We start from the raw sequence: 15,923 nt of genomic DNA, 5'->3' as shown, positions 1-15,923 counted from the left end.
GTAAAAATAACTGTATTTTATTAATATTTACAAATGTAAACTGTGTATTTAAAATGGAAATATGTCAGTTTAATGAGACTTGTAAACCAAACCAAAACAAAAACAACAGGGGAGAGATTTCAAGAGCCTCAAGCATTAGTCTAACAGAGCACATTTGCTTTCCCTGAATTCAGTGAAAACCAGAATTGAATTAGGCTCAAATTCTTTTTCTTTTACACTTAGAGGGAAAATATAGCAGCAACCTATAAGTAACAGATCATTTCTTTTAAATCACAAGAATGGTTAAATTAAATTCATGTGACATTATTCTCAGGCCAAAGCAGATTACTAAGGCCCACGCATAACAAAACCAAGACATCTCAACAATCAAATATGTTTACATAAATTCAAGATAGAARTTTAGAAAAAACATTTTGTTATACTAGCAGAAAATTTCTTTTCTTGGCACGGATAGGTTTTGATTTTCTGTTTGATTTCTGTAATGTTGCTACTAATACTTTATTCAGACAGACCTTAAATACAATTAACTGCTATTGCAGATGCCTTTTTCAGGAAGGAAAAACATTCTGTTTACTTCACTGATGGAAACATCCCTCAATGCAGGAATTGCTTCTTCTTGAAATTTCTTCTGTTGTTGCTTTTTTGCATAGTTATCTACAGGAAACACAATAAATACATTCTGCATATTAAAGATACTTTTTTCTTTAAAGAAATGCTACATAATGCAACATTCTACACATTTAGCTACTGTAAGCATTGCTAAAAGCTCTCCATCTTGCTGAAGTATTAGATGGTAGTTCAGAAACACGACAACAAAGTCACTGAAGAAATCAACCCTACCCTGCTGCTGGAATCACTATCTGATACTTCACTTGGTTTGATATTCTGTATGACAATAACTATGCATAGGAAAAAAAAAAAAACAACCAAACAGCAAACCCCCCTTCCCTCCCCAATGGCTCAGGCTGTTGTTTGAACAATCTATACTAGGATTTCCACTGCAAGATGGAGCCCATCCTCCCTTTATGTTGGTTGCTTGTGCCATCACCACACAGCTCCCTTCCCTGTATSAGCATAAACATTTTTCCAATTGCATGTTGAACACAATTAGGGAACTTGATCCCTCTGGGGAAAAAAAAAAAAAAAAAAGCTGACAAAAACAGTTGTTTTTCAACCAGAGTAGTTCCCCCATCCCATCTGTCATACAGCCACACAAACTCTTGGCCTAGCACAAAGTGAGAAGATGACGTGAGAGTGAGAGTGAGCAGCTAAGAGCACACAGAGGACTAAACTACAGCTTTTGGCAGAAGCGTTGGAGTAAAGCATTTGAACTACAGCCTTGACTGATTTTTTTCCTTTGCAGTTCACTATAATCTAATACTATACTCGTGGTTTGTTAAAACAATGCAATTTCAGTAGTCTACCCCCTTCGCAATAGTTAACTTCCTTGGCAAGCTTTGCTGTCTGTGTTTTTTGTTTGTTTTTTTTTTAAACAAAAATGGCTATCTGCAAATAGAACACCATGTGCAAAAAGATGCAGCTATCTGGAGAATATTTTGAATGCCTAGAACTGTGCTGCTTGGGAGAGAGACGAACTATGAGAAAGTCAAAATAAACCTGAAAAACAATTTTTTTGGAAATAGTGCATTACTGACCTATATCTAATGAGGCCTCAGTACTGCAGCATCCTCAGCACACCAATCTGACTCCTGCACCCTTCACTTCATCCGCCAYTGCCTTGTACTCATGCCCTTCTTCCTATTCCACTCCTCACTCATTTGTAATGTATGGTACAAGACTAGGAGAACTTCATGTGCCTACGTTCCTTTTCTCTCATGGTGCCTCTTTTATTAACAAGCTACACTYTACTAGTTGGAAACTACTGCTGTAACACAGTAAAGATGAAAGAGTTGAGCTCATGGCTATCTTTTCACTCCAGTACATAAGTATTTCCAGGAACTCCTCTCCCATTTAACTCAGCTGAAAAATTAAGGGCTTAAAATTTGAGTCGTAATATTTAAACTTACACACACACACACACATATATGTGTATGTATATATATAGTCAGTTAAGTATCAAAATCCTCCAAAAATAACAATAAAATTACCTGTAATAGTATGTGTGGAGTTGAGCGGAGCTGTACTCATCATGTTGATACCAAAAAGTAATATATAGCCAATTCCTATAGTAACTAGTACATATGCAGGCAAAGCAACTGCCCAGTACCTGAGAAATAAGATTTTAAGATTTACATATCATAATAACAAAGTGTCTAATGACATAACAGTTTTAATGTACTGGCTGTTATTGTATCCAGCACAAACTCAGCTAGGATGAAAAGAAACACCACCACTAAGTATGGACCCTGGTTCCTCCCAAGAAGACTACTAACTACAGAGTCACTGTAACCTGTTATAAACAGTCAAACAAATTCTTTTTAGAGGGTTTTTAGTTTTTTATATACAATTTAAAATTTACTGTATTTCCATCGGCAAACTTGGTTAAGACAAAATTTCAAACTTATCATAAAATACTGAAATGAATACTATTTCTTTCATTACACAATGTTTTTTCTTATAGTAATTATTTATCGGTATAAAATAATGCTTCACAAAAACAACAGCTCTATATCATTAGGGAAAAATGGATTAAATGCAAGGCCACTGTTTAAAAGATATAGTTTCTCTATTTGCTATTTGAAATTAATTCAGGGTGTTATATATGCATATATATTCAGGTTTAGGAGTTTAATTGTTTGAACTTACTTTTGAGGCCAGTATGTTAGTCCCAATGAGAATAGCCAAGTCTCAGGAACATATGCCCAGATAAGATACAGAACTGCACAAAAGAATTTAAAAAATCGTAACAGTGCAACTGATACTGTTTTAGACTTCTTTCTTAATTTTTAGAGCAGTATTTCCATACTGTGATAGTATTTCACTTTTACACAATTTAAACCCATGTAGCTCTACCATAACATGGCAGAACATATCACTCACAAAACCTGCCCAGGATGGGGACAATGTTTTGTAGCTGATTATATGCTACCATTTTGTATTTACTTTAACATTTAGTTTTTGATYGCCTATGTAAGCAGACAAGAATTTCATGCACTGCCTTGGAACTACAAAACAAAAAGACTCAGCAAAAGCATGCCAAATAACTCTGCATACCAAGAATATTAAACTACAAAGTGATCACACAGTGGGTCGTATGACTAAAAGAAGAGTTGGTAGAACTGCAGTGCTTGGATGGAAGAACTGAATTCAGAAAAAAAAATTACTGAAAATATTTTCTGTCTCTTGGTAAGTTTAATAATGGTTTTCATGTTAACATAACCAATATTGAAAATTTTTCTCCCTAACAAAAACCAAGATGAACAGTTTAGTAGCCAAACAGTGACACAAAATTTGGAACTGCAGTGGCTTGCCCTGTAGATCTAACACTGGGAAAAATGGAAGCAGACTTAGTTGCACTGCCACTTACCTTGGAAATACGTGAAAGACTTACATAAGGGTCTTACTTTACTGTTCGACTACAATCTATTTGCAGCATCTTTTCGTTTGTTGAAAAGGTGTTCTCATTTAATTCACCCTATCTAGGCTATCTTAGTCCTGTGTGGGCACATAAAATACCCCCAGTGAAATGCTAAAGCATCTGTTGCATCAGCAGAGAAAAGCTGGTATGACTCTGGTCATTTTCCATTGCTGTTAACCAGATATCCCTTAACCTTAAATACGCRGGGTTTTAGCACTTGGTGGGGTGGGGACACTGTACTGCTACTACCTACAGCGGTTACAGAATAACAGCAGTATATTCAATACAAGTAAAAAAATTACTAAAATTAGAATGCAGAGAATTTTTTAAATAAGCATTTGATCCCACAGTAGTATTAAAAGCAGACAAAACATGAGAGGATCACAAAAGGTAATGCTAGATTTTTGTAACATCTCACAGATCTGGCAAGTAATTGTAACCCTTTTAGATGGCCCTACTGGAATTACATTTTTATTCTAAGCACAGCAACACTTTTCAGTGAATTATTCAGTACACAGTATACTTACTAAAGCCAAACCAAGATCCTAAAAAAAGAGCAAACCCATATATTGCTCTTTCTGGCAACGGGGCTGGAGAGTTTTCAACCATGCTGGTCTCTTCCCTTTAACTTCAGGAGAAAAGAAAAAGAGAAGTAATACTCAAAGTATCGCTGACAGGTTTCTTGCTATGTTTCGCTATGAATTACACGCTATTCCGGGGAGCAAGACAGCACAAATCACTTATTTACCCCCTATGCAGACATGACGCACCACACTAACGGTCGCTACCTCCTCGTCTCGCCCCTCCCCCCGCCCCGCGCGCGCCGGCGGCCTGGCAGGGGGCGGGGCCGGGGCCGATGCGCATGCGCCCAGCCCGCCAGGCCCCGCGCGCCCATCAACGGATGGGCAGGAGCCGCGGCGCTGCCGGCCCCCCTTTTTGCCGCAGCCCGCCGCCCGTCCTTCCTTCCCCTGCCGCCTGCCTCGGCCGGCTAGGCCATTCCGCCCCCTTCCTTTCGAGTCCCCCAGGAAGGGAACCACACCCAGGGCACCCTTAAGGGCAGGAGGAAGAGAGACGCCGATCCGCTCGCCCTASCCCCGGCCGCTGGGCATCCCGGTGGCGGCGCGTTGCATCTGGCGCCTGCGCAGTCGGAGAAAGCGCGCGTAGCCCGCTCCGAGCGCCCGCGGGAAACAGACGCATGCGCAGAGCTACGAGCTCGCGGCGGGCGGGGACCACGGGGGCCCCTTGCCCAGCGTTGGCGCTCTCCCTTGACGTCAGAGGGCAGCCGGCCAGTAGCGCTGCCGGGGCTGGTGCGTGGGCTGGCACGTGCGGGGGGAGGGGCCAGGCGTGGGGCCCTGCGGCGGCGGCGGGGGAGGGGCGGGGGTTGGGCTYGCGCTGGCCGTGTCGGGGGCGGTGAGTGGCGGGCTTGTCGCGCGGCGCCAGGCTCGTTACCCCCCGCGTGGGGTAACGGCCGGTCCGCCTGGGGCGGGGTGCGGCGCTGCGGCCACGGCAGTCCCTACAGAGCCCCTCCGCGGCGGGCGGGGAGACCGGAGCGGGGCGGGGCGGGGCGGTGGGCAGGGCGGTGGCCGCGGCTCCGTGCGGCTGCGACACGTCGCTGGTGAGAGCCCCGCTGCTTCCGGGGCCGTGGGGTAGCGGCGGGGCGGCCGGGCTCCGCGCGGCGGGCCGCGGGCTGCGGCGGGGGGGCCCTGGGCGAGGGGAGGCACCCGCCGGTCTGGCCTGCGGGGCGTTTGGGTCGTGGCAGATGCGGCTTAGTTGCTGCCCCCCGCCCCGGCTGGTGGAAACTGCCCGTCGCTTTCCTGCCTGCGAGGCGTGAGGGTGCGGGAGTGCTGTCAGGAACCGTGGACCTACCAGACTGTTAGAGTTGTTAGTTAATTTAACTAGTTTTTAACTTGAGCAATTATCTAACGCTTTAGCTTACTTTTCTTAAGATTAATTATGTCACATAAAAATACGCATACATATCTTCTGTGAAACTATCGCAAATCGTAGTTTAATGTTGTGATCATTTTACGTCCTGTAAAGTAAATTCATTACTTTTCTCTCCCCCCATCTCCACGTGGTTCTTACCATCATTTTTTTTTTTCAGCGTTATGCACGATGGCTGAGGCTATATCTGATTCTGAATCTGCAGCCTTGGCTTTTTATGCTGGTGATAAATCTTGTTGTGAACTGGTAAGTAGGTTTGGAACTAGATGAAAGACTTGCAAGATGRTCAGTGGGGTTTATACTTAGGTCTGATCTATAGACTGATTACTAGTCTTGATGAACTTCAACTGATGCAAAGATACAGGATACCATTGTAAATTATTCTCTTGCAATAGATAAGTAAAACTAGACAGTGATGTATAGATCCTGTTAACACAGTTTTACTAATCTGTTGGCTGTGTGTCCGGGCTGTGTTTGGGATGGTATACCTCAGGCTTTCATGTATATTCAGTTCCTTAATCACAAAGTATTCAGAAGTTAGTTCATGTAAGTTCAAGACTTCAAATTAACTGTATAGTCCCCATATATTCTTTGCTCTTGTCACCTTTTATATTTTTTCTAGGTTTTTTTGAGTCCAGTAACACGCCCRTTCACCTTAGCTGTTGATTTTATTGCATAAAACGTAGCATTCTTTTGTTTTAATATTTCCAAGGATACTTTCCTCAGCTTTTATTTCCCCCTTTTTGTTATGCTTAAGGAGTCTTAAAACACATTGTGGTAGTTGCATCTTTTTGCTACTTGGAGTTATAGGTTATTTATCCTAAGTGGTGGTGTTGCCAAATACAAACTCACTGGCCTACAATTCCTCTTCCCATGCAGAAATATATAGCATAGGTAAAATGACCTTATTATTCATAAAAATTTATCCATACTAGGGACTGATACAGACAGAGTAGTGAGTCTCATGGGAAATTGTTTATATCAATAAAGATTTTTGTGTGCTATGGACAGAGTGAAGTACTTAAACATTTATGATAGCATAAGATGCTAGACATCTTAGTGTTTAAGGTTATGTATGTGTGGTGGGAGAGTAAAGTTCTTGATTTCCTGCAAGTGCTTAATTTGGGTTTTCAAGTCCACTTTAGTAGAAACACCACTTGGACCTGATGTGTCAAGTATAGTTCTTTGTACAACGTAGCAAAATCCATGCTGTGGAGTGAATGAGACATTCGCAGTGATCCTTCAAGGTGAACTGATTTTGAAATAATTTTTTTCCCCCTTTGTTAGTGTGTGTCCAGTTTTGTTAAATATGTTGATAATAGAAAAGTAGACTTTGTAGGGTTCTGTAAAATGGAACAAAGTTATTTAATTACTCTTCAGTGTGAGTGGCTGGTATAGAGTACTACTTTTAAAACCCATTAAAGTACTGTTGGTACAGTGCACTGCTGTGAAGTAAATAACAGTGAATCAACCACTTGTATTTACTCTCCTTATTTTGATATATATTTACATATATATGCACATACCATTAAAACTTAATTTAATATTTTGAAAACCTGTGTTACCTTCTTAAAAATGTTTTCTGGAGGTATTCCTGAATATTGTGTTGCTGTCCAGTACCCAGGTTTGAGCAATTTTTTTATAAAAATGCTATGCTAGTATAATTCAGTATATTGTTTAAGCTATTAATAATTATGTGTGGCTGTGAACATTTTTAGTTTATGGGTATATTTTTCAGTTAATGTGTGTGTGTGTAAACATTTTTCTCGTAAGGGTGCAACTAAACCATTGTGTTATAACTCTAGTTCCAATTTTTTGGCTAAACTTTGTAATCTGATATGTGCTTTTAGACTATGTGAAATGTTAATTAAAAAGGTTTGACCCAAAGGGGTTTGTCATTTGGTAGTGCAAAGTACTGCAGACTTTAAGTTTGCCTATTTTTCCTGGAAAACAATTGACAGAACTGCAGAAGCATGTGGGAGAATGAGGAATAGTAGTAGTATATTTTTTCCTGGGAAAATGGAATAGGGGAAAGAGCAAGGGGAATTCACGGGACACAGAAGATACGAGATGAGGATGAGCATTGAATGGAGTGTTATCAGTAATTGAATAGAAAGCTTCTATTCAGAGTGAGTAGGTACATAGAAATCATTTTGCTATCTAGGTCCATGTTGGATGTGTCTACATTAGCATTTTAGTTTGAATCAAGAGAACGCTTTTAAAGCAAATATACCAGTTGTCCCCAGTTACCATGTTTTTGGCTTACGTTGCGGAGAGGTCTTGAAGCATGCTGGTAGACTTCATGTGGATTGAAACTARACTAAAAGTTGCTTTCAGGAGTATATGTAATGTGCATCAGCCTCTAATAGGTGCCCAGTCTATGGGACTAGACTTGAACTAGTGCAAAGTAAAACCCCCTGAAAAGTGTGTAATGTGAAAGTAGTCTCCTCAGCATCAGCTCCTTTGGTTTATAGATTTTTATTTTTTTTTCCCCCCATTTCATCATGCTAGCTTATAAAGGCATACCCATAGACCATCTTTGATATTGGTCCCCTGTATCTGTGATTTGAAAGCAAAAGTATCTGTAATAATTACCCCCTTTTGAGAAAAGGAATTGATGACAGAACCTAAAAATCAAATGCCTTCCTCACTTCCACAGATGTAGAGAGTTTATATTGGTTTAATATTTAGGAACAGTTAAGTAGATGCTGTTTGTAGTTGATGTAATGCATTTGTGGGATATGCGATGTTAATAATGAATATGCTTATCTTTAGGGTCATGGAGTATTTATACAGCGTTCTTCACATAAACCTAGAACAGGTATGTAAATTAAACTAATTTTACATAACTTTCTACTATGCACTTCCTGTGCTGTACTTGGATCTTTGGATTGCTGTTTCACTTTTTTCTTACTTTGTCTCCATATGTATAAAATTATTTGGTCTCTTCTGAGTGGAAGCATTGCTAAATTTTGGGTTGGAATAATTCTCATCTTTTTGTTGTAACGTAATATACAGAAGAATACCATAGGTTTGTGAGAACGGTGTGAATACTCAGTTACACTTCCATACATGTAGTCAGTTAATGTTATGAGAACAGAGATTTTAAACTTTGTTGATTACATGTGCTCTAATCATAGGTATAGGTCTGAAGAAATGTTCAAAATGATCTTTGTAGGTGAAAAGTGTTGTATTTGTAGATAATCTCCTTTCTCTAATTCTTTCTATCTCTTTTATTTTTGGGGGGGGGGGTTTTTTGGATAGTTGCAGAAAAGTAGATGGCTACACAATATGCTGAGTTCTTTAAAATTATTCATTATACAAAATGGAAACCTATAATATCTAATATGTGGGAAACTCAGATGAATGCAGCCATCTGTATAAAATCGGGTTTTGTATATACTCAAACTCTCAGTTGCTACTGCTGCTGTTCAGAGGGCAGTTGATACCATCTCAATAGTCGAATGAGGATCTTTACCAATAAAGACAGTCTCCAAGAGAAATGGATCATATTTTTGAAAGAGCCACACATCACAAAGAATGGGCTGAGGAGGAAAAAAAAACATTGCTGAGTTTATGTACCTTGTTGCTGTATGCCACGCTACAGTGGAATTATTACAGAAAATAATTAAACAGGTACAGCTAGAAGCAGCTTATATTTTATCTTGAAAGTAGCACCCCTTATAGCCTTTAAACAGCTCACAGCCTTTGTGTTAGGCTCCTCATTAGAAGCAAGCAAAACTTACTCAATGTGATTCAGAACACAGAGAGACCACTCATTGGCCGAGGAATATAAAACTTGCCAGCAGTTCTCTTGTCTCACTTTAGTATAAATTCCCTCTCCTCCCTGGATTAAAAAAAACCCAAAACATGCAAGTGACTGCTCGTATTTAGAGTTTTCAAGTCATCTTGTTCTAGTTAGTTAGATAATACGCAGGGATACACTATAGAAATAACTGATGTTTTTGAATGTTTAATTGGACTTTGATTATTTGTAATGCCTGAATTGGATAGTCTAGTTCCTAACTATATTTTTTTGATTAAAGATGTTGATCCCTGTGAAGCATGGTGCAGTCAGCCGGTAGACATATTAAGAGAATATTGCAACATTATTAAAATACGCATCTTTTGGCCGCTTCTCTTCAAAAGTGAGAGTAATTCTTTGGTAGCTGATTGGAGGTAAGCAATTGTGTTCTCAAAGTGGTTCCTTTGCATTTTTTTGTTACCTGTGAAAGTTTGATGTACACTTTCAGTAATAGATAAACTGTGGAAATCCTAAACTGTCTTAATGTTTTTATCAGTGAGCTAAATAAGTTAAGGTCAGAAGACACAGTTTCTGAACATAGGGATGAAAATAATAAGAACAGGTTTCTGAAGTTTGGAATCTAAGCGTGTATTTAAGGGCTTAAATGGATGCCCTATATTTTAAAAGTACCAAATGCTCCTCAGCTATTTTTGATTTTTTTTTTCTATGAAGAACTTGGTTTGTAACCATTGTTTTGCTTAGATCTTAGAAGTGTAAATATTAGTAGTTAAGATCATGTTAACAGTGCTATTTTTCTAAATAATAACCTGTTTTGTTTTTAAGCAGTTCACAGATTCTAGACCAGAATTGGAAGAGASTCTATGATTTAGAGTTTTTGGAAGACCTTGTTGATTTGATTAAAAAAGTTGCTGTAAGTATCATGTTTTAACTTTGTATATGTTTTCAAGTGTAATAAGCAATTTAATTAATTCTTTACCTTATGCAGTTTGTGATTATATCTTAGATTAGACATTTCCCTTTGTTGGAGGGAATAGATTTCCTGACAGCTGGTTGAGTTCCACTTTTCTAGAAAGTGTGGTGTCATGGCCTTTATTAGAGTTGTGATAATTTTTATTAAGTATTTGTATAGTGCATAATGCATTTGACCAGGGCTTTTTTAGATTGCTATATAAGAAACTGTCATGAGAGACCCGTATCAGTGAGGCAAATGCTGCTTTTCCCTGATTAATAAGTTAAATACTTTTTTTTTCCCTCAAATTTTTTTGCCTTGTTCAGTAAACGATATTTAAAATTTACTATCGTTTTTGACTTAAAACAGCAGCGTAACAGTGCAGAGGAGAGAATGATATAACCAATGTTTTTAGTGGTCGAAGGATTTTAATTGAAAAGTATATATATATATATTTTTAAAGAATTATGATTTGTTGAAATTGTGTTCAACCTCAAGCTGCTTTTCTAGTCCCCCTTACTGTTGCATGACTTACCATGATTGGATAATCATGTACAATGTTGCTTTTGTGGGTTCATACTTCCTTATGTTCTTTTTGCTGCTTCCTCCTTTAGGCTCACCAAGCACTCTATTTTCACCTCTTTGTACTTCAGGATTTCCCTGCTATTTTTCCGTTTTGTCTCATATCACAGGGGCTTTGTGCTTCTTCCTCTCGTGGTAGTCTCCTGTTCAGTCTTTATACCAGGGGGTCTTGGTGCATTCCTGTTCCTATGTTTACCTCTGCTTCCCTTTTCTTACTTTGTCAGCCTTTATCTCTTTCTCTGTGTAAAAGGTTGTATGTCCAATAGTAAAATGTATTTGGAGGATCAGAAGATCTGAGGAGAGAAAGGATTGTTATTTTGAATGTCTTTCATTGGATGTATCAACTGGTTCTTCGGTACGTAGATAACTGCAGAAGTGGTTAAAGCAGCTGGCTTTCCTAACCAGATGGCATGACATCCACATATTTACTATTTCCACTTCTGCATTTATTTATTTTTCAACAAAACAGTAGGGGATTTGCTACTGAATACTAGAATATTTCCTGAAACTTTGAAATGGACCAGAGCCACTGTCCAAAAGGTATTGCATTCAAGCAAAACAGAGAACATTATAGAGTTGAACCTGAGCAGACAGAAACTGAAATTAACAGGTCTTAATAACTTATTTCATTTGTTTTCTCCCCCTCTCCCAGAACGTTCCACCTTTTATCAGTGGTATACTGAGAATTGGTAACAGAATAGAAAATGTAAGTTTCTCACATTGTTTTTAAGAAGAATGCTTCTTTATGTGTAGATACAAACAAAATATTTGTACAAATATCCAAAATTGTTAAAATATTTATACATATTGAGTATATTATTTCTGGGATATGTAGTATGTAGGGCTAGGGTTGTCAATTCTTGTAACTCTGAGTCACAAAACAAAATCTGTGTGTGATAAGACCTGTGAAATAAATACCATCTGTGTAAGAAGGACATCAGTGAGAACTCTGGGAGTACTTCATAGGCTGAAAATAAATGGTTTCTCTTAGAGGTTGCTACTGCAGCGTGGTGGGTTGGTTTAGGTTGTGTAGCTGGAGCCCAGATCACACTTCAGTATCAGCTTTCAGTATCTGCTGGTGGCTTCCCTTGTTGCTTTCTCACAGCTTGTTCATTTAATTTGGCTTATGTGACTTGGTTTGTAACAGCTACAAATGAAGTTTTGAAGACCGTATCATAGCTGATGGTAACAACAGGAGAAGTAGAATAGGTGCAACTGTATGTTACTGCTGGATAACCCAGTACTTGCATTTTTAGTGATATTTGTCTTAGTCATGTAAATTTTTAAATTACTTTTCAAAATCTGTAGACCCAGATAATGTGGGAGTATCCCAGGCAACAAACATTCTTCACGCAATCCCATTCTTTCAAATAAAGCTCTGTAACTCAAACACTTAAACTTATTTTGAATAGGAGGGAAGTAATGGATTACAGAATTAAGTCTTAGCTCTGCCTGCATATTTAACATCCTGGAGAGTGTGACTTCTTTAGCCAGTCTTGTCACTTCACACTAAAGCAATTCTATGCATATACATCAAAAAAAAAGTTCTAAACCAAGATTTATAATTTGAATGGCTCCCTGGTCTCCTGTAGAAAATGAAATGTCTGTCTTTATTTTGTGAATATGCTGTATTAATCTGTGTTTGAGTTCTCCAGATATTTGATAAAATATTTCTAAATATAAATGCTGTTAAACATATTTTCCTCTTGTGTTTTCTCATAATATAAAACGTATGTGTTAGTAAAATACTTGTGAGCCATTTATTGTCTGTTTTAAATGTTTGAAAGTAACAGATCAGGAGCAAGTGCATAGTGTAAATGCTGTAATAGTATTGTTTGTTATATATCCATTAAATACTTGCATTATGTAGCCAATGAGTTTTTTTTTTTTTTTAAGACTTTGCTTTGCATGGACTTATAGTTGTTGTTTCTCTTCTTTTTTTCTTCCCTTCAATTGAAATAGGGTTTCTTTGATGTTGGGGATGCCCTTGATTGGGTCAGATATACAGGAGATGTCAGTATTCTGCAGAAGCTGGAGAAACTTGGTGATTATGGTTGGATTTGTCTGGAAATTTTCTTTGTTGAATGTAAGTATGAACACTTTTGAAAAAACAATAGTGAGGAAAGTCACCTATGTTGTAGTTATGAAATAGTGCTTGTGTTGCATATATTTTATTAGTCTTGAAGTGATTGAATTGTTATGGAAAAATAGTGTGTCTTTTTTTTTTTCTTTTTTTTAATTTAAACCAATCAATTCTTCCTTGAATCTCTGTGTGTGGGTCATGTTCACAGTGCACATGTTCTTTCTGAAAAGGACTTCAGAATGTTTTTTGACTTTGGAGTACTGTATGTCCTGTATGTATGCCCTTCATTCTCTTAACCTTTAACTTAGGGGTAAAAGTTGAAGTTGTCTCAAATGTTATTTGGGTCTTTCTGTTCAATCTGTCGTAGAGGATTTTTATTGAATTATTAATGGAGATGTTGGACAGTCGTATGTCAAAAATTAGCTTGCATAGCTCTTGGGAGTTACTGTAAGTTAYTAACACTAGCAACAGAACTTCTGCTGCAATGACAAAAAGCTCACAGGCATGCTATTTTGGGCATCTGTTGAATGGCTTGTATTCTGGTCTTACCTTTTGCATATACATATTCYAACTTAACTGTTATAGTAAATAACTGAGTGGTAGGCATTGGACTTGGCATGTAAAGAAAAGAATCTTTTGATAGTTAAGTAGCAGAGTACAAATTCTGTGTAATACTAATAGCTTCACCCAATTGCTTGTAATTAGGCAAATTCTTAAATATTTAACTGTCCACGACAAGCTATTCTGATCTTGCTGAATAATAAATAATTCCCTTTCTTTTGAACATTTCCGTTGATTAATTTGTTTCTATTATTTCATATRTCAAATTTTTCTTCCAGTCATAAAATATTCCATGATACATAGCAACAGAAGATAAACTTCTTGTCTTTGGTTACTTCTTTTTCCATTATATTTTTCTGAATTTTGTTTGCAGGCAAACGTTATATTACTAAAGTTGCATTAGAAGATTGTAATTTAGTTGAAGAATTTAAAGCTGTGACCTGTGAAAACTGTAGGAAGGTAAGAGAAGATATTAGAATGTATTTGTGCTTTTTCTGTTTGTTTTTTTTTTTCTTTTTAGAACAAAATGATTAGAGATGCATAGATTCAAAAACTTAAGTGAGCAATTGTTTCCTTGTAAGATCCTGACCTAATACACAAAACACTAGTTGTTTATGTTGCCTGTGTCCATTGGAGAGGGTGTTCCCCCCCCCCCCAGAATTCAAGGAAATATGGTTAGTATTGATATAAGATTGTTTGACTTGATCCTTTTAGCACAGAAAAAAGATACTCGTAAATTATTTGCCACGTGTTCCTTTAGTGTAGATTGATTCTTCTACACTAGTCCAACTAATTCCTATGTCTGTCTTGCTACAACACTGTAGTTCAGGAGCTCTGCCGAAAGGCATGGAATTGGTTGGGCTATGCTGTACTCCATTACTTTGCAGTTTGACATGCAGTTGCTTTTGATAATGACTATATTTTGGAACCCAGCAGAGCTTCTGAGTTAGTCCTACTTTATAATTGTTGTTAATTGTGTTCTTATCTGCATAGCATTTTTATTTTTATGCTTTTTAAGCTCATTACAATATTAAATCACAATTAATAGTGAATACATAATATGTAGTTTATACAAGCATAAAAAAAAGATGAACTGACTCTTGCCAAATGACATCTTTACATCTCATTCCAACTGGATTTAATTACTGTGGTTGCAGAACTGTTTTTTCCTTGATTTCACAGAACAGTGAATCTATGAAACAGAAAGGAAATGAGGAGTTTTCCCAAGGAAACTTTGATTGTGCTATAATGTCATATACGAAAGCCATAGAGTTTTGGTAAGAACTGAACTGGTGATGTTTTTGTTATGTCACGTATGTATTCAGCTTTTTCAGATTCATCTTGGTTTGTATACTTTCATGTGAATCACTCTCTTCAGAGGCCAAATGATATCTAATTAGAAGAAAAAGAAAAAACTCTTTATTTCTGTGTTATGTTTTATTTCTTGGTACTAGCGGTCATTTGCTTCCTGCCCCCACCATGTCCTCTTAGAGTTTAAAGCTGATCTAAGATGACTAACGATCAGTATTGTAAACCTGAAAGTAAGTAATAAGTTCTTTGTTATGAACAGCCACTTCTGGTATCATCCCTCCCAAATATTCTTCCAGCAGAACAGCAGGACTAACTGTTGCAAATATTTATCTCAAGTACGATGCAGAACTAATGTAAGCAGCAATAAATATATATATTTCTTTTTAAATAAGTGCTCAGCAAATCTTTATATATGATGGGCTTAATTTCCTTTTGTAATTCTTGTTTCATTTCTCCCCCAAAGTCATTTGCTGAAAGGCTTGGAAGACTTATCTGGGCTTTATAAAGGGGCAGGGAGACAGAAGTTAAAGCAGTTGTTTTTTTTTGGTACAGATAGAGCATTTGCCCTGTTGTGCTATAGTTCATATGTAATGCGAGCTAGCAACAGAATGTTGGCTTGGTGTATTGCTACTTGTGTTGTACTGGAGCGGATGCTGTTTTTGGCAAGTTGAGGTGTGTCTGTGGAAGTATGGTGAGCTTCAGAAGGGTCCCATGTTTCATAAAAATTGTGCTAATTGCTGTGTTTTCTCATTTTGAAGTCTCTAGCTTTAATCGTGCAGTTGAAAGGTTTAGCATTTTGCTGATGTCTTGCTTCAGGTTTTGTGTCAAATAATGAGACACATTTCAATTCCAAAGTCAACCTTTTGAGTAGTCAGAAATCAGCCTACCTGATCTGTTTATCTACCTGATTTCAACCTACCTGAAAAGTCAGGTAGGCTGGCTTCAATCAAGTGGCTGTAGCTGAGGTGATGGAGCAGACTAAGAAGCCTTTGCTCAGGGTAGTTGGCAGGGACGGGATTCAGTGAAGGAGCAAAAGAAATGCAGTGGCTGCCAGCGGCCGTTGAGCTGAGCTGTTGTGTTGCAGCCATTTGTTACAGAGATTCTTTTGTCTCATTCTTTTGACCCTGCTGGAAAGTGAAGGATAGCTCAGCAATGGCTAGCAGCTAGGGAATCCCGCTTCATCTGCTCT

At 38.0% G+C, this 15,923-nt stretch overlaps 2 protein-coding genes across 20 annotated transcripts in view; one reads left to right on the top strand and one right to left on the bottom strand.

Annotated features, from left to right (window-relative positions):
• Position 1: 1 nt before the first annotated feature.
• On the bottom strand, positions 2-4,716 carry PIGP (phosphatidylinositol glycan anchor biosynthesis class P). Of its 5 annotated transcripts, none has more exons than XM_026077707.1 (5): positions 4,287-4,366; positions 4,066-4,166; positions 2,767-2,839; positions 2,109-2,227; positions 2-654 (listed from the first exon to the last, which is right to left on the bottom strand). In XM_026077707.1, exons 2-5 carry the CDS (start codon positions 4,145-4,147, stop codon positions 524-526), a joined length of 405 nt encoding a protein of 134 aa, XP_025933492.1. In that variant the 5' UTR covers positions 4,148-4,166; positions 4,287-4,366; the 3' UTR covers positions 2-523. The 5 variants fall into 5 exon arrangements, with proteins under 5 accessions (XP_025933492.1, XP_025933489.1, XP_025933491.1 ...); XM_026077704.1 differs by lacking the exons at positions 2-654; positions 4,287-4,366 and adding exons at positions 661-1,125; positions 4,632-4,716 and having other exon boundaries at positions 4,066-4,167; XM_026077706.1 differs by lacking the exons at positions 2-654; positions 4,287-4,366 and adding exons at positions 661-1,125; positions 4,578-4,675.
• Positions 4,638-15,923, top strand: part of TTC3 (tetratricopeptide repeat domain 3) — a 68,667-nt gene continuing 57,381 nt past the window's right edge. For 9 of the 15 annotated variants that reach the window (XM_026077690.1, XM_026077696.1, XM_026077695.1 and 6 more), the window contains exons 1-9: positions 4,638-4,845; positions 5,643-5,728; positions 8,258-8,303; positions 9,529-9,661; positions 10,071-10,158; positions 11,432-11,485; positions 12,742-12,865; positions 13,797-13,882; positions 14,606-14,700. In XM_026077690.1, the coding sequence (XP_025933475.1) occupies positions 4,734-4,845; positions 5,643-5,728; positions 8,258-8,303; positions 9,529-9,661; positions 10,071-10,158; positions 11,432-11,485; positions 12,742-12,865; positions 13,797-13,882; positions 14,606-14,700 (824 nt within the window). In that variant the 5' untranslated portion in view covers positions 4,638-4,733. Of the gene's footprint in view, positions 4,846-4,929; positions 4,949-5,103; positions 5,154-5,285; positions 5,420-5,642; positions 5,729-8,257; positions 8,304-9,528; positions 9,662-10,070; positions 10,159-11,431; positions 11,486-12,741; positions 12,866-13,796; positions 13,883-14,605; positions 14,701-15,923 lie in introns of those variants that run through there. The other 6 variants (XM_026077687.1, XM_026077693.1, XM_026077692.1 and 3 more) reach the window with 6 other exon arrangements.

The sequence above is a fragment of the Apteryx rowi genome, unplaced genomic scaffold (genome assembly GCF_003343035.1).
Source record: "Apteryx rowi isolate R43461 unplaced genomic scaffold, aptRow1 scaffold_46, whole genome shotgun sequence".
In the NCBI taxonomy this organism is placed as follows: Eukaryota; Metazoa; Chordata; class Aves; order Apterygiformes; family Apterygidae; genus Apteryx; species Apteryx rowi.
This window is presented reverse-complemented; position numbering and strand designations above follow the sequence as displayed.